This window comes from Bicyclus anynana, chromosome 11, assembly GCF_947172395.1.
Source record: "Bicyclus anynana chromosome 11, ilBicAnyn1.1, whole genome shotgun sequence".
In the NCBI taxonomy this organism is placed as follows: domain Eukaryota; kingdom Metazoa; phylum Arthropoda; class Insecta; order Lepidoptera; family Nymphalidae; genus Bicyclus; species Bicyclus anynana.
This window is the reverse complement of record NC_069093.1, coordinates 232,023-248,403: the sequence shown is the minus strand read 5'-3', so window position 1 is coordinate 248,403 and position 16,381 is coordinate 232,023. Positions and strand designations below refer to the sequence as shown.

General features: G+C 39.6%; 1 protein-coding gene across 3 annotated transcripts in view; it reads right to left on the bottom strand.

The window, feature by feature from the left end:
• Positions 1 to 16,381, bottom strand: part of LOC112051460 (uncharacterized) — a 47,956-nt gene that overhangs the window by 3,654 nt on the left and 27,921 nt on the right. For all 3 annotated transcript variants that reach the window (XR_008251245.1, XM_052884192.1, XM_052884193.1), the window contains exons 5-6: positions 829 to 939; positions 396 to 574 (exon numbers count right to left, since the gene is read on the bottom strand). Coding sequence is in view for 2 of the 3 variants with exons in the window: in XM_052884192.1 (XP_052740152.1) it covers positions 396 to 574; positions 829 to 939 (290 nt within the window). In the remaining variant the exon portion in view is untranslated. The remainder of the gene's footprint in view (positions 1 to 395; positions 575 to 828; positions 940 to 16,381) is intronic.

Sequence of the window (16,381 nt, the reverse complement as noted above, 5' to 3'; positions counted from 1 at the left end):
AATATTGTAGTTTTGCCTAAACGATCATTTGCTGAAATACATAGTGATTATAAACGCACTAAATTTTATAAATTATTAATCTATACCTTAAACTATGTAACTCTTTCATTTTCGGTGCAATCAAAAATTTAAAAAATGCTTAAAATATTAATATTTCTAACACTTGCAGTTTTACTTTTCAATATTATGTTACAATAAAAAACATGTTACAACTGAAGGACTACAAGGACTGAAAACTACTGAACTGATTTCAATAAAAGTTTTATGGGAGCAATCTGAAACAATTTAAAGAATATCTATCTATTTACCTATAATAAGTAGTCTTTAAATTATAAGGAAGAATATTGAATTCAGCAATTTTTAATCTATTAAATATTAGTAACAGTGGTAGCAACCTGTCCAGCCCCGTGTAAGTCCTCTTCAAGTCGTCGACGGTGGGGTGGTCTCGCTCGGAGCGCCGCTTGCGGTGGATGCGCTCCAGCGAGCGCGTCAGCTGCGACTCGTCGCGACGTGCGCGCGTGCGCCGCGCGCGCTCCGTGCGCGACTGTCGCGGCGAGCGGCGGCGGCGGACGCGCTGGAATAGCACAGCGAATAGATACAGCTTTACCATGTTCACATTATTTGGCCAAAAAAGAAAAAAGTCATTATTGTACACAGTAGCAGACACACTATCTCGATCGGGATCAGGTCTCGTTTCCGATCAAAGATCACGTAACCACATCAGAATAATATCACAATAGTTCTATCTCTATAGGATCATTATAATCAATATGTAAATAATGTTTCAAAAGTTTATATCGCTGAGCGGACAATCGGGCTGGTACGTACCGCGTCGGGCACGGGGTAGTAGAGCGGCGGCGCGTAGGCGGCGGGCGGCAGCGGCAGCGTGGCGTAGCGCGGCGCGGGCGGCACCACCACGCTCAGCGGCATGCGGCCCAGCTGCGGACAAGCGGCACATTCAGCGACTAGTTGCCAACATTGCGGTGCAATGTTCTAATAACAATATTTTAATATTAATCTAGTAGTACGGTACCTGTGCAAGGTCTATCGATTTTATGTTGTCTTTATATTGAGATTATGAATAAAATGTATATACAAGTAAACTGGGCATCGCAGTGCCCCTCCAAGACGAGTAGCAAAGCGACACGGCCGTACCATACTTTTCTCGTAGCAATTCGAGCCTCTTTCGACCCCTATAGTTTCGTTATGGATGAAACCAGAAGCCTTAATTTTCAGTAACCAATCAGGCATAGTTTATACACGATATATTTAAAGGACATGTTAATTTATGATATTTAAAATTCAAAGGATTTTTTAATATTGATATGATTGTAAGAAGTTATTAGGTTAACTAATTACGTAATATCTTAAGACAGAAAATCCTTAAAGTTGGGACTTGGGACTTAATAAAGTAATCGACTTGGGCTTATCCATAGATCTCACAATTTTTTACGGTAGAACTAAGTTGCGAGACTTGATAAGATTTTACAAGTTTTGTTTTTTTTTTTTTTTATTGAGAAAGAATACAATAAGGAACTTAAGCTAACTTATCCTAATAACTATACAAATCATGCCCACGTGGAATGGTGGCAAGAATACTGGCTGCATTTCCGCGCTGGACAGCCAGGCTGATCCTATGCGCAAAAAATGAGCCAGCCCTTCTGTCACCAGTCGAGGCAACAAGCCGCGGTGAAATAGTACGGAAAAATTTTTTGGCACTGCGACTCCATGGCCCAAGGGTCTCCACGGCAAAAGGTACAAATATGTAACTCTCTGTCAGAGAGGCATACTTGAGCCACTTACCGGTTTCAGCTTTTTCTGCTGCGGCTCCCGGTCTTGATTCTGTCTCCATGATATGACACGGTGCTAATGTGTCGACGCATGTAGCGTCCCACATTAGGGCCCGCCCCATTTCCCAGGGAACCAGCGTCAATCCATCAGGTCTCTTACCATCATCCCGACTGATTCCTAACGGCTCGATTAGCGCAGGAATATTTATGGTGGCAAGTTTTGTTTTTGTGGCATATACGAGTACCTATATTCCACGTCTTAGTATTGAACAATCTTAGATAATATGTGACAGTGAATAAAATAAATAAGTTTCATCATCGCCAAACCAAAGCAACAAGTAATTCATGAGGCCGATGCAGAGTACGGTCGTGCGCGCGAGGGGCTCGCCGGTCACGCGGCGGCATTTGCTGATGCCAGCACTACGGAATGTGGGCGATGCTGCCGCCTGCCGCCGCCTGCCGCCGCCGAGCAGCACTGCGCAGTGTGTTCAGTGTACACGCCTGTACACTTCCTACACTACACGTACATGAAGTGCCAGATTGACACAGCGTTTTTAGAACCTATGCCTTCACGTACACCTATTAAAGTTTTCAGATGACAGCAAATCTCCCCATTGATAACAAAAATAATTTTATGCAGACGGTTTTATTTTAAACAACTTTAGCTTTAATTCTGGGTCAGGTCCCCCACGAGTCTTATTGAATCACTATTATTTGGATACTTGCGATGTTCTTAAAATTGAACAGGTAGTAACCATCTATTGAATTATGAAGAGTTGGGGCTAGGGCTAAAGTTGTAGAAGGTAGACTAGGCAACTGCGGGTAAACTAGCTGAACTAGAGCAAAGACAACTGATCCTCTCGATTCCAGAATAGACAATACATCTAATCAAATCATAGACATGATTGCTATAAGCTAAACGTATTTAGCGAACGAGTGAAGTGATCTGGCGATACGCCGGCGGAATGCGGCTCACCTCTCGCTGCGGTCCCATTCAACCTCAGGCTGTAAACACTACTCGCGGATTGAATAACACCTTGAGTAATGCACTCGTGTATTATATTCATTAGACTGTTTACTTTATGTTATGACTGCCAGCTCAGTGCCGGGGACTGGAATATATAGCTTCTCATTCGTAGTTTTCAACCGATATTCAGCTCACTGCTGAGCTGGAGTGCTCAGAATGAGAGGGGGTTAAGCCAATAGTCCACCACGCTGGCCCAATGCGGATTGGCAGACTTCACACACTCAGAGAATTAAGAAATTGCTCTGGTATGCAGGTTTCCTCACTATGTTTTCCTTCACCGTTTAAGACACGTGATATTTAATTTCACAACAACAACTGAAAAGTTGGAGGTGCATGCACGGATTCGATGCCACATACTCCGGAAGCGGAGGCAGAGGTCATATCCACTGGGTTATCACGGCTCTTCTTATTCAAGTTTTGTAATATGCTTTTTCTCACCAACGATATTGCAGATACTCGTATATGTGAGGTTTTTGTCCTGTTGTCATTACAGCAGACAACAAGGTACCATTAGATATATTATGGTATTGCTTGCATTATAGCTACTTAGGCATGTTTTTTTTTAATCTTTAATATAAAGTTAGCCCTTGACTGCGATCAAATGACGATGCAGTCTAAGATGGAAGCGGACTTACTTAGAAGACGTTTCTACCCACACCTCTGATGGTTTCGATCGGCTTCGTACCGGAACGCTATATCACTTGGCTGTACGGTGTGATGGTGACTAGCCACGGTCGAAGTCTACCAACGAAGACTATTTGAAAAATATTATATCCTAAAATGAGCCGAGGGAATCAAACCCTCAACCCAGAATCTCTCTGTCGAGAACCGCAGCACTACCAACTGCGCCAGAAGGTGTTCAAATCGCTTTATTAAACACAAGAGCTTTAAGGTTGAAAAGAAGTTTGGTTCGAGATTTCCAAGCCAGTTTTAAACTTTTAGATGTACATATCGGAGTACGCAAGCGCTAGACAAGTAGTCAGTCGCGTAGCGTACAGTCGGCTGAACGTGGCGACTGGTGCGGCGCGGTGCGGTGCGGCAAGTGTACCAAGGCGGGCCACTTCCACCAGCTACAGTGTACAGTTACTCATCTGTCAATCACTTGGCGTGTTGTTGATTCGCGGCGTGGCCTTTACATTGTTTACATTCTGCAACTACTACTCCTGCCTACTACTAATGCAGACTCTAGACTAGCGAATGGGTTTTAGAGTCTAGTCATATGGCACTATAAAAAAGATCACGACAATGGAACCCCTAGCTCTTGCCATTACATCATTTTTTTATACTTAGGTACTGTCAAAGTTGGAATTCAACTTGGAAAAAATTGTTGTGGTGGAAAATGTGGAAGGCAAACGGCCACGAGGTAGATCTCCAACCCGATGGTCGGATCTTCTCAAGGAAACAGGAGCCCGCACCTTTTACAGTGCCGTCCAAATGACCAGCGACGGTACTCGATCTACCGAAAGATGACTCGCCAAGGTGGTCACGATCCTCAGTCATGAGGGATCGACTGGAGAGAGATTCAAAGTACCTACCTACTACTTATAATCTAGAGTATGTATTGAGGGGTAAAAGAACTTAACCGGGGAACATTTAGCCGCGGTCTTTACTATTTTAGAACTAAATAGAAGTATACTCTAAGAAACTATCCAAGAAGGGACTATCCAAAATTTCTCAGTGCTTGATGTCGAAAGTCTACAAACAGTGCGTGTTGCCAGCTACGACATACGTGTCCGCGACTTAAATATAGCTAACTAAGGACGTTTTCATATTTCCTTTTCACTTGAAGCCTTTTTTTCCTTTTCATAAGAAGACTCAGAGTCAGAACAAAGTATGCCCGGAATATCTCTGCGTGAGCAAATCAGTGTGATGATTCACAGAAGAACATAAATCACCGATATAACTCAACAAGCCGGGCACATACCTAGTTCGAAAAGTTGATGGACGTAGGAGTTAACGAATGACCCAGGCTTCTCTCTATGATCGATATGTACCTAGATAAAATAGACACACAAGTTTAATAATGTAATATGTAAATAATACTTTCTTGTTAGAACGTCATTTGTATGTATGGCATTGCCAAAATATCCACAAATTGATATCTCTGAATACCTATTGAATATTCGATCATGTGGAGATATTTTTAGTCAGAAATCAATTTTAGTTAGAAATCAACCGCACGCCGGATACAGGTGTCAATGTGAGCTAGATGCAACAAAAACTACACTTTCCGGTCCTAACTACGAATTTGGTGTCCTTGTCACTATAGCAGCGATCGTCAACATTTGGTGCAAACAGTATATTTCACCCCTTATTTCTATTTGCTTTCAAATAAGGGAATAAATTAGGTCAATAATCTTCTCAAGTAGTTTTGAACTGCATAAAATTTAAGTATCAGAGAGTTATATATTATGTCAATCTCTAGAACTATCGGTCTGATTTGAAGAATCTTGCGGTTAGTGGGCCGAATTTGGGATTTTGGAATTGAAGAACACTCATTATTATAGAAGTTTTTAAAAATGAAGTTCGACATTTTAAACTTTTACAGCCAGCGAAACCAGAGGATACATTAAGGTGGGTACAGATTGGTGCAATGCAACATGTAATGTAATCTCCTGCCTTACATTGCATGTTCCCTGCTGCCTTGGACATTGTACAGTACAGTACGCGCATTGTCTACGAATCAGTCGGCTCAGTCCTGCGCACACATCGCGCCCCTTTGTGTTCGTACCAAAAACCGACAAATCTCGGATCGAACCGCGCACGAGTTGTAACGCTCGGAGCGTGCGCAACCCAGGCGCAGTTCGTGCGCGCGAGGCGTCCAAACCACGAGCATTCGTGATACATTGCAGCAATGTGGACGTCAAATTCTTGCATTGCATGTTGCATTACATGTTGCATTGCACCAATCTGTACCCACCTTTAAATGACTTTGAATCGCTCTAATACTAGAAATGGTTTATAAGCCCTGACTTCTAGCGATCTATGTATGTAGGTCATAAAGCCTAAACACTGTCGTGGCTCGTGGGAACTGCAAATTAATTACCAATTTAAATTCTTACCAACTTCTTGTAGTTTTGCCAACTATCTATTCAATAAGTTTTCTTTAAGTTGGTAACTATCTCATTAAATCTACCAATATTTCGTATTTTGCCAAGTGGGTTACGTAACAGGCCTTAAGTGTGAATTTAGACAATTTTCTGACAACAGACTTAATATAATATGTAAAATTTTAGATAAATGTATGCGTTTTAGGTTTATTTATAAAGGTGTGTGTACTGTGTAGGTACTATCTAAAGAAAAGCGAAACAATAAAAAAATATTTTTAGGAACTTCATCACTCAAATCCTTTGCACATACCTACTTCAATAACTCGTATTTGTAACTAAGCGATACTTGTATAAAAAAATGTTTTTTCCAAGTTGAAACATTTATTGTTCAACATTATTGAGCAACAACTGTTGCCAGCGCTATCTTTGCCCACAATGTTCTGTACAAGTTTTCCTTCAGACACAAACATGTCTAATTAATTTTTAGTTAGTCTTGCTAACATTAAATTGGATATTTCGACACTATTAATATTGCTCTTAATAGTTTCTTAAAATAATATATAGAACAATTATTAAGATTTGTAAGCTCATTATACATGTCGGTGAAGATGTCGACATACATTACTTTGAGAGTTACATCACTATAATTGCACTCTGTGTGTGGGGTAAGAAACTATAGGGCAGCCTGGCAAAATGTCACCTTGTACATATGTTTTCTGTGACCACGGTCCCACGGTCCGAAGGGTTTCAGAGGTTGTGAGCTCAGATGTATTATAAGTTTAAAAAAATTACAGTGACCATCTTCGAATGGTATAGTACGACACTGGACGCACTATCAGTTAGCCGAACCGCTACGTGATTTATTAGCTCAGTCTGTAGAGCAAACACAAATTGTCGATGAAAACTGAAGAATAATTGATTAATTTGGATATTTTTTTCAAAAACAATCACTTATAACCTCTACACTGTTTCATGGCGAACATTTTAGCAATAAAACATTGTAGAGGCAATATAATATGTTGGTGACCAGGATAAAAACTGAATGAGATTTGGTGAGATTTGTCAAATGAGTGCATCTGACACTTTGCCGTGAATCGTCTCGCCGTGAGCGACGGTCTACGACGGATGGGAGAAACGCGGCGATTTGTCGTCACTTCGATCTGTACGCAACTTTCCAATGCCTGACTTATAACTACCTGCTTCGATTTTTACCATTTCCTATGCTTTTTACAAGTTTCAAGTTGTACTACTGTATACAAAAGTGGATATGTACTCGTATAATGAAAAACTGTTTCACCCACATTTAAAGGAAACAAACATCTACTTAAATATTGTCTATTTTCTATTCTAATATAAGAAGGTAACTTTTTCTTCATTGATAACATGAAATATATTTTTACTTTGTAAACAATATTTTAATATGCCTGCCCTCCTAAAGTGGCACGTCGATTCTCTTTCTACGATCGCTAACGCTTCGAAAACTAGAAAGATGTACGAGGATGACATTTGCCATCGACAGGTCACGTGATCAAGATCTGTCATTCCCATACATTTTTCTAGTTTTCGAAGCGTTAGCGATCGTAAAAAGAGAATCCACATGCCACTTGGCTAGGGGGGGCTGACGTGTTCGCGTACCGTTTTTTTTCTTTAAATACGTTACATAAAGAGGAAACTAAATAATGTTTCGCGTGGTAGAATCTGCAAAATGATCAAGTTTCGGATTCGAACCGACGACCGGCAGCCCGCAGCCCCCGCTGCCAAGTGGGTCAGCGATTACCATATATTGCGTACATTTTAGTTCATTAGCATAACACATAAAACGCGTCTCTAACGCAAAATATATTTTATTGACCACTTTCATTTTTACTAATTAATTGGTGTGCTTTCGTTTTTTATTGCTAACGTAATTTTTGATTAAATTATTTTTTAATAGTTGTTGCGATTAAAAATTTTTGATGAGAATCAAATTTCAAAAGCCACAATAGCCACTATGGAAGACTCTGTTACTTCGCCAGCGCAGTGGAGCTACCGCCCTGCCTCTGTAGCCAAGTGGCACGTCAGTTCTCTTTCTACGATCACTAACGACAGGACATTTGCTATCGACAGGTCACGTGATCAAAATCTGTCATTCTCATACATTTTTCTAGTTTTCGAAGCGTTAGTGATCGTAGAAAGAGAACCAGCATGCCACTTGGCTACAGAGGCTGGACTGCTATTTCAGCTGTTTTTCAGTTATGTTTCAATCCAACACGGTATAAAGGTTCGAGTGCGGTAGTACGGCAAAGAAAACATATCTACATACACAAACGGCCAGTTTCTTCATCGCAAGTAACAGTCAAAGTAACGTCATAAATCAAAAGTGACGGTCTTATTCACTGAAAAATAGTCTTCTTTACTATTTATTACTTTTACTGTTACTTTAGCTTTACATGAAGAAACTGGCTGTAAGGGTACAGTTTATTAAACTCACACGCTGACTAATTTCAATTTGTAACACGACATCGACTGCTGAGCCGAAATTAGTCAGTCTTTTGCCAAGGACTAAACAACACCATATGTTCAGGTTCGAATGATTGCCAGTGAAATTACAAGCACGTAAAATTTAATGACACTTGCTAAGTATTGCTAGTTATGGGGATTCTTTGTAGTGTAGTGTAAAACTTATTAGGTACTCTATGCTTTTTTTTTTTAAAAAGCTCCGTAACGGGATCTTAGCAGCGGAAGGATGTTGGCGAGCGCTAAAAGTAACTTTGCCAGAGTTGAGCCCGAAGGATAGAAGACAGCGGGGCAAATACATTATGAGACTGTGTGTCTTGTGCGACTCGAATACCAGCTTGGACAAAGTAGAGAATACGTCAATTTGAGGGTTAAGTGAAACCAATCGTGAGCGACTTAACGCCTGGGTGACGTCACAAAGTTCAGGATCTTGACTTTTGTTGTCGCTGATGGATATATCTTTGACTACTGTAGGCGGTGGTTTTTATGAGCCTTGCTGTTCTTCCCGTCTTCTTCATATAAATCCAAAAAAGAATTGTTGACATTACAAAAGGCCTCTGTAATCGATGATGCCTGAGAAATCTGTACACGTAATATTGACAGCAGCCAGCAGATGTACACCGCAGATAGCGATCATCGATGGCGTTACGTAACGCTTCCGGCTACAATGAACTTTCTAGTCGCCATGGAGAAAGAGATGAGATTTTTTGCCGTCGCAGTGATGATGTGGTCACGCAAGGTGCTATATCAGTTATCTAACACTGAAACTTTTTACAACCATAACCACTAAACTAATTCACAAATTTTCCATAGTAGTAAACTAGAAAATGTTACGTAGTTAGATCATATAGGGATTTCATGTTACTGTTGGGCTAATACTAGTGTAGTCCAGTAATTTTAGGCAATTTATACCCCAATCTGGGGAAAAATTCCTAGTGAGCTGAATTTTTGTATACACCTTTATTACGGCGTTATTATGAAGTTGTGAAAAATCGACATCGATATCGTGTCGGCTAAAAAAATTACAGAGGTCAAAAGGTCACGAAAATCAGTTTTTTGCAAATATTTCGCGACCTATTGCTCGGACGTCAATAGAGGTCATTATAAAAATTGTTTCTCATAAAATTGTCTACAAAAAATGTCTCTTATAGTTTTTCTGTAAAATTAACGGTTTTCCGATCATAGTGCTGAGAAAGCGGCAAGAATGTACTCACATACGGTATTGTATACCGTACACCAAGGCGTAAACTCTATTGCTTTTTAGTAATGTTTGTAAATGTCTCTAAATCTTTTATTTTACATTTAGATGTTTCCAGAAAGATATATTTATCGTATAGGGGTTTAGGTTTTTAGTAAGACGTACTATATCTCATTCTAATGACCTTCAATGGCTGATGTTTCGTATTTCATTGTTCCGAGACCCGTCCCTTTATACCTGCTACTGCCAGTCAGACTGAGTATACTCATAGCACGCACTCAAATACTTGATCAATCTACATCATTTTTTTTCAAAAAACCAGGAAAAAACAATGCTGAAACAAAAATATACTCGACTGATAGCCTCAACAAGTATCCACATTGCAAAAAAAATATTCTGTTTCTGCATGCCATGACCGGATGCGATACAACTTCAGCACTTTTTGGAAAAGGAAAATTGAAAGTCATGAAGATGTTTGAAAAAAGACCCGATTTAAACAATTGTACAGAAATATTCCAACAAGAAAATTGCTCTCGAGATGTCATTGTCAATACTGGAATACATTTTCTACTAGCTGTATACGGTGCTCCAAAATCAGAAAATTCAATTGATAATTACAGATAAAAGCTACAGCTTTGCTAAATTAACAAGACAAAGTACAGCTGTAAAATTTCCTTCATTACCACCTACTTCTTCAGCTCAACAGCATATTTTTCGAGCATATTACCAAATACAAACCTGGCTAGGAAGAGACATCGATCCAGAACAGTGGGGTTGGGAGTTAAAAAATGATATGCTGCATCCAATAATGACTTTATTACCACCAGCACCCGATGAACTACTGAATACAATCTTTTGTAATTGTACAAAAGGTTGTGGCGGCAAATGTGGATGCAAAAAAATTGGATTGAGATGCTCAAAAGTTTGTGGGCATTGCCGCGGCCAGTCATGCTTAAACGCAGAGTCAACGAATGATGAAAATGATGAAGATGTAGATTTAAATCAAGAAATAACTCCACTTGACATTTTGTCAGTAGCCAATAACGATAGTGAAGCTGAAAATATTGACAATGAATAAAAAAAAATTATTCGCAAAAATTTATTTTTTTCGGTATTTTTCAAAATTTTGATAAAAAAATATTAATTGTTAATTAAAATAAACTTTCATTATATATCATGGATTATGTCTACGGAGGAAACCATGTAAAAAACGCGCCTTGCATTCTACCTCGAAGGTGGTGAGGAAACGAGTGCATCGTCACAATATAGTCGCTTTCTCAGCGCTAAGATCGGAAAACCGTTAATTTTACAGAAAAACTATAAGAGACATTTTTTGTAGACAATTTTATGAGGAACAATTTTTATAATGACCTCTATTGACGTCCGAGCAATAAGTCGCGAAATATTTGCAAAAAACTGATTTTCGTGACCTTTTGACCTCTGTAATTTTTTTAGCCGACACGATATCGATGTCGATTTTTCACAACTTCATAATAACGCCATAATAAAGGTGTATACAAAAATTCAGCTCACTAGGAATTTTTCCCCAGATGAAACCTAAAATAACTGGACTATGATAGAGAAAATACGCTTCGCAGGTTATTGTGGATAATTTTTTACAGAAATGTGCATAGGTAGAGTTAAGTCAATCAAAATTTACCTAAATAAGTAGGTAACGTAGGACACTGATCATATCGAAAATATCTTAGTGTAGTAGAAAGAAATGATTTCACCATGTAAGTGAAAATATTTTTGCAAATATAAAAGAACTGATAAAATTGATTAAGTCCTAATTATGTGCATTATTTAAAATGCTTTATTTATAAGCTAACTTCCGAAAGTTTCTAACAAAATTATAACATTTCATAGCGAAAAAAAATTTAAACATTTCATATTAAAGCGATTATAAAAAACGTGTTTTAAAGGTAAGTACTGTTTAAGCCGTAATAGCCCAGTGGATATGACCTCCAACTTTTCAGGTGTGTGCTTTTTAAGATATTAAATATCAAGTATCTCAAACGGTGAAGGAAAACATCGTGAGGAAACACCAGAGAATTTTCTTGATTCTCTGCGTGTGTGAAGTCTGCCAATCCGCTTTGAGCCAGCGTGGAGGTCTATTGGCCTAACCCCTCTCATTCTGAGAGGAGACTCGAGCTCAGCAGTGAGCGGAATATGGGTTGATAACACTATGTAGATAGTAGAGCAATGACGTGTGTGAGCACGCGAAGTCCGCTGCGACTTTCCTTCCGTGCCCGCGCCCGCTGCTCGGAACACCAAATGCTTTAAATGTTTCATATCAGTCATCCGATGCCTTATTAGGAATTCGTTTATGCCGGATATCGATGATGATTTCCATGACTTGTCAATACTTTTTTTTTGATTATGGATCTATCATTTCACTTATCTATATAGTTAAATTCTCAAGTGGTTCTTTGTGATTAAGCGGTGCGGCGCTATTAGTTAGGTACACATTGGCGTATTTAGGATTATTTCCTAGGGTGGCCCCTTAAGGTGGGCCCAGCCACTTACATGCCGCTGAACAGAGTTGACACTCATTATAGAAATGTCGTTAACAATGTTTGTGGACGCTGGCCTCTAAAACGGGTCGACTGATTTTATTGATTTTTCTTTCTATATTTTGTGTTTTGGCATCCATCATAGAATTTTAAATTGGTAGCCCAGAATTCTAGAGTGGGCACTGGACCATTCTGGTGTGGGCCCGGCCCACCCGCTATATACGCCTATGTAGGAACATCATTCATCTTTTTGTTGGCCAATGATTTTTTTGGCCTAAATACAAATATTTAACATAAATTTCAAATCTACTCGTATAGATAAACTTTCATCTTATATTTTGGAAAATAATGATTGCAAAAATCACGTAGGTATATTTGGAAAATATTTGTAAATATTCTGAATGCCGAAACTGCTCTGAATAAACGATCGAAATTCTATTGAAAAATATACATAATATTGAAACCGTTGTTTTCCTCAAGGTAAACAGATAACAATGTCATTCTCCCAAATCAATCCGCGAAAGCGAGAAATGCAAAGAAACATTTTTTCCTAATCGACAGTTTTCATTGTGGACTGCACCTTGACCATTTTCTTTTATTGAGAAAGAACTCAATAAGAAACTTAAGCTTTTTCTAATAGCTATACTATACAAATCAATAAACTTCCCACATCAAATGATGACAACAAACAATAGGTACACTGACAATGGATGATCGTTACCGCCAAATCGTAAAGAGCCAGCCCTTTTGTCACTAGTCGAAATTTTTTATGACAAAACGACTCCAAGATGCAACGATGCAAGGGTCTCTCCACGACCCAAGGGTCTCACAACGACTTTGCGGTCTCTCCACGAACCAAGAGTCTCTCTACGATCCATTTTTACTCTTGTAACGTCTCAAGCATTGCTAGATAGTTTTTGGGGTTTAGAATAGATCTGATTCTGGTCAATTTGGCATTACAATTTATATAAACAAGCAGACGCCACGCGGTTTTATCCGCGAAGTGCCCGTATCCATGGGGATACGTCATACGGGAATAACATATAGCCTATGTTCATCAGGGATAATGTAGGATTCTGATGGTGAAATAATTTTTCAAATCTTTCTAGTAGAGACTACTTATTGCAAACAATCCTAGTATTCAAAATGTATTAATATTGTAGTAGTATTAGAAATTTAGTGATAGAAATGTATTAATATATTTTTCTGGCCTGCTATCACGGACAAGTACGCAGCAAAGCTTGTGGTTGCTGGTTGCACAAGCCGCGGCGCGGTGTCGCAACCAGCCGGCGCAACACCTGCTGAATGTCATGACAAGTGAGGGATTTATGGCTACTAACTAGTGCTATACTATGGACACTGATAAAACCTGTTGCTCCTAGACTACTGAATGGATTTTCATTGATACATTCAATTTATGGAGATGTCTAAATTGGTTGACACATTATGACAAATTGTTGGTACCTTTTTACAGTGTTGAAGTAAACCTTTTGAGATACATACCTATATACAAGTAATAAATATTACAACGGTGGGATTATCCTCTTTTATGGAAGGATTCTACGCAGGCGAAGTCGCGGGCGTCTGCTAGTTGTAAGTATTAACGTCATAAAGTGTTTGTTGCTTAACGTTCTACTCTTTGAAATCAACAAAAAGGTATATCGTATGATTTACTCATACCACAGAATACATAGGCAAGTACTCGTACGTAGAAGGACACTGTACTCGCATGTGCACATGTCGACAGCCTCTGCGTGACACCGATAGTCGAAGGCGAAACGTATCGTATTTGCTTTCAATTAAGAAACAAACGTGAAAACGATTTAGCAATGTGTAGTGTATTTAGTTCGTCGCTCACTACAAGTTACTCAATCGATGTTCACGGAATAATGGAGCATTTACGGTATTCACGGTAATCGCACTAAAACATTGAAGAGACAATCGGATGGACTTCTGCATTTATAACATCTAGCGATTTCAACCATACGGTTGCGACACGAAAGATACAGTTTGCTTCAAACCATCATGATGGGCAAGATTGCAGGCAAAAGACGTGTAGGAATTGGGCTACGAAATATAAGGGAGTGGACTGGCATAAAGACAGAACTTTTCCGCCTAGCCATGGACAAGGAAAAGTTTAGGAAGCTGACCGCCGACCTTCAGTAATGGAGAGGCACTCTAAGAAGAAGAAGAAGTACCATAAGGTTACTGGCGGAATCGGGACATTATATTTCACTAAACTCATAAGCCCCACTTTCAATTCCCTTATAAACCGAGGTCTGAGTCTCCAGGAGATGCCTTTAGAAAGAAGCTCTCTCCCCCTATGCTCTTCTAACCCTCGGATTTAACTCTAGTAGAGCTTCAGGGCTGACGCTGCTGTCCCTTCATGGAGTCTACAGCAAATATGCAATCAAAACCGTTAAGAAATAAAGAATGTTCGCAATCGAAGTGGTATTTGATTGTTGCAGCCAGCAACAGGCTACAGCGCAACAGCAATACGTTAGTTTGAGCAATGTTTGGCAACGCGGCAAAGGTCGGCCGTGGCCAATCACACGTCCATTGCCGATCTAACTGTTAACACACGCACTATACACGAGTATACACCGTGTGTTGTATGGGTAGGCCGTCGATTTAGCGTTCCGGTACGTTACCGTGTGGTAACCAGACCGATTTTCATGTCGTTCATTATTATTAGTCCATTTCAAGTCTTGATAGCTCCACCTCCACGGTTAAAGGGCAAGACTCAACACCAAAGATTTCTTCTCAATAAATGCTACTGAACTTGAAAGAGAGAAAAACTTAATATTCTGTCGTCTGAATAAAATATGGCGCCTACGTATAGAATGGTCAGGACCAGGTTACATCGAGTGAGGTACAGGAAATCTAATAAGATCCATCATTTATCGATTATAGGATACTTGCTGATGAATAATTTGTCCATCGTAACACAAAATCTTCTGCTTTTACAAGTTAGTTTTCAATATAAATATGTCTAAGGATTTTCTACTTAATATTTCACTATTATTTGTTTTGTTTAACCATTTTAGCTTGCTCATCACCCTTCGGTATTCTTAATGGATACCGAAGGGTGATGAGCTAGGTATATCACTGATAGCATCTAGTAGAAGACAAGTACCTACGAGGGGGATATGTCCCGCCCCGTGGCACGCCGCGGGATGGTGTGACTGGTTGCGCAAGGGCCTCATTAAGACATAGCTGATATTGTACTGAATACCGGCGCCGGCCACGGGGCCGCTTGCGACAAGGAATTTGATACAGCTTTTATTTTAAATTAAATATTTCGAAATTGTTTCAATGACTAATTTAATTATACAGTTCTTGGGGTTCCTTTGGAATACCAAGAAAGCCTTAGGTATAATTATTTTATGATAAATAGACGTGCACCCGCTTATGAAAACTGTGAGGGCGCCCAAAGAAGTACCTACTCACCAACTGCTGGAAAGTTTTAGCCGCTAAAAGTCAAACAATCTAGTTGAGATGGGTTCCAACAAAAATAAAAGCCGGTGGCTACAGGGATAGAAACAATCTTGACCAAGGTGTTAGTTTGAACTAGCCATGCTGCCCCTCACCCCTCTGACCGAAACCACTGTAATACGCGCTGGCGACAGAAGAAGGATTCTTTTTAAATGTAAAACTGTCGTTTAATGTAGTGAAGCCATCGCCTCCGTACTGAGCGCCGGCGCAGTGGCTAGTCTTGGCCTGCTTCGGCCTGGATCTAGACCGCGCCAGCAGGTGAAAGGGACGGCCCTAGCACGGTACTGGCGCTGACATAACGCCTCTGGGCCTATAGCCCTTCTATTCAGGGCTTTTTAGCTAAGAAAACTTCAAACATCTGGTTTGTGTTTAATTATTAATATTTATATTTTATTCATCTCTTTGTGCCACCGAAGATTGTGTCATCAGGATTTCTATCAGCAATGAGGCCTTTGCCTTTGGCCTCTCTTTTATTGCCTACTTTTAGATTCGCCAAGGAGTGAAACCTATAGAAAACTACTCATAGACCAAGAATCATGGAAATGGTAAGAAACAAAGCCTTACAGATCAAGTAATACGGAAAATATTCGAAAACCATAGGCTATACCCTATGTAAGCATAGTTACAAAAAGGTCTTTTAAAAAAAATACGGAAAGTCGATGTATCTACTAAACTGACTTGACGACGTTTAGTTTACAGCTCATGAATAACTTTTAAAATAAGCGACACTAGTCGTTGCCTGAATGAATTACAATACAAGGAGCTCTATTAGTAATACAATTTGTATTAAACAGTTGAAAACGAAGTTG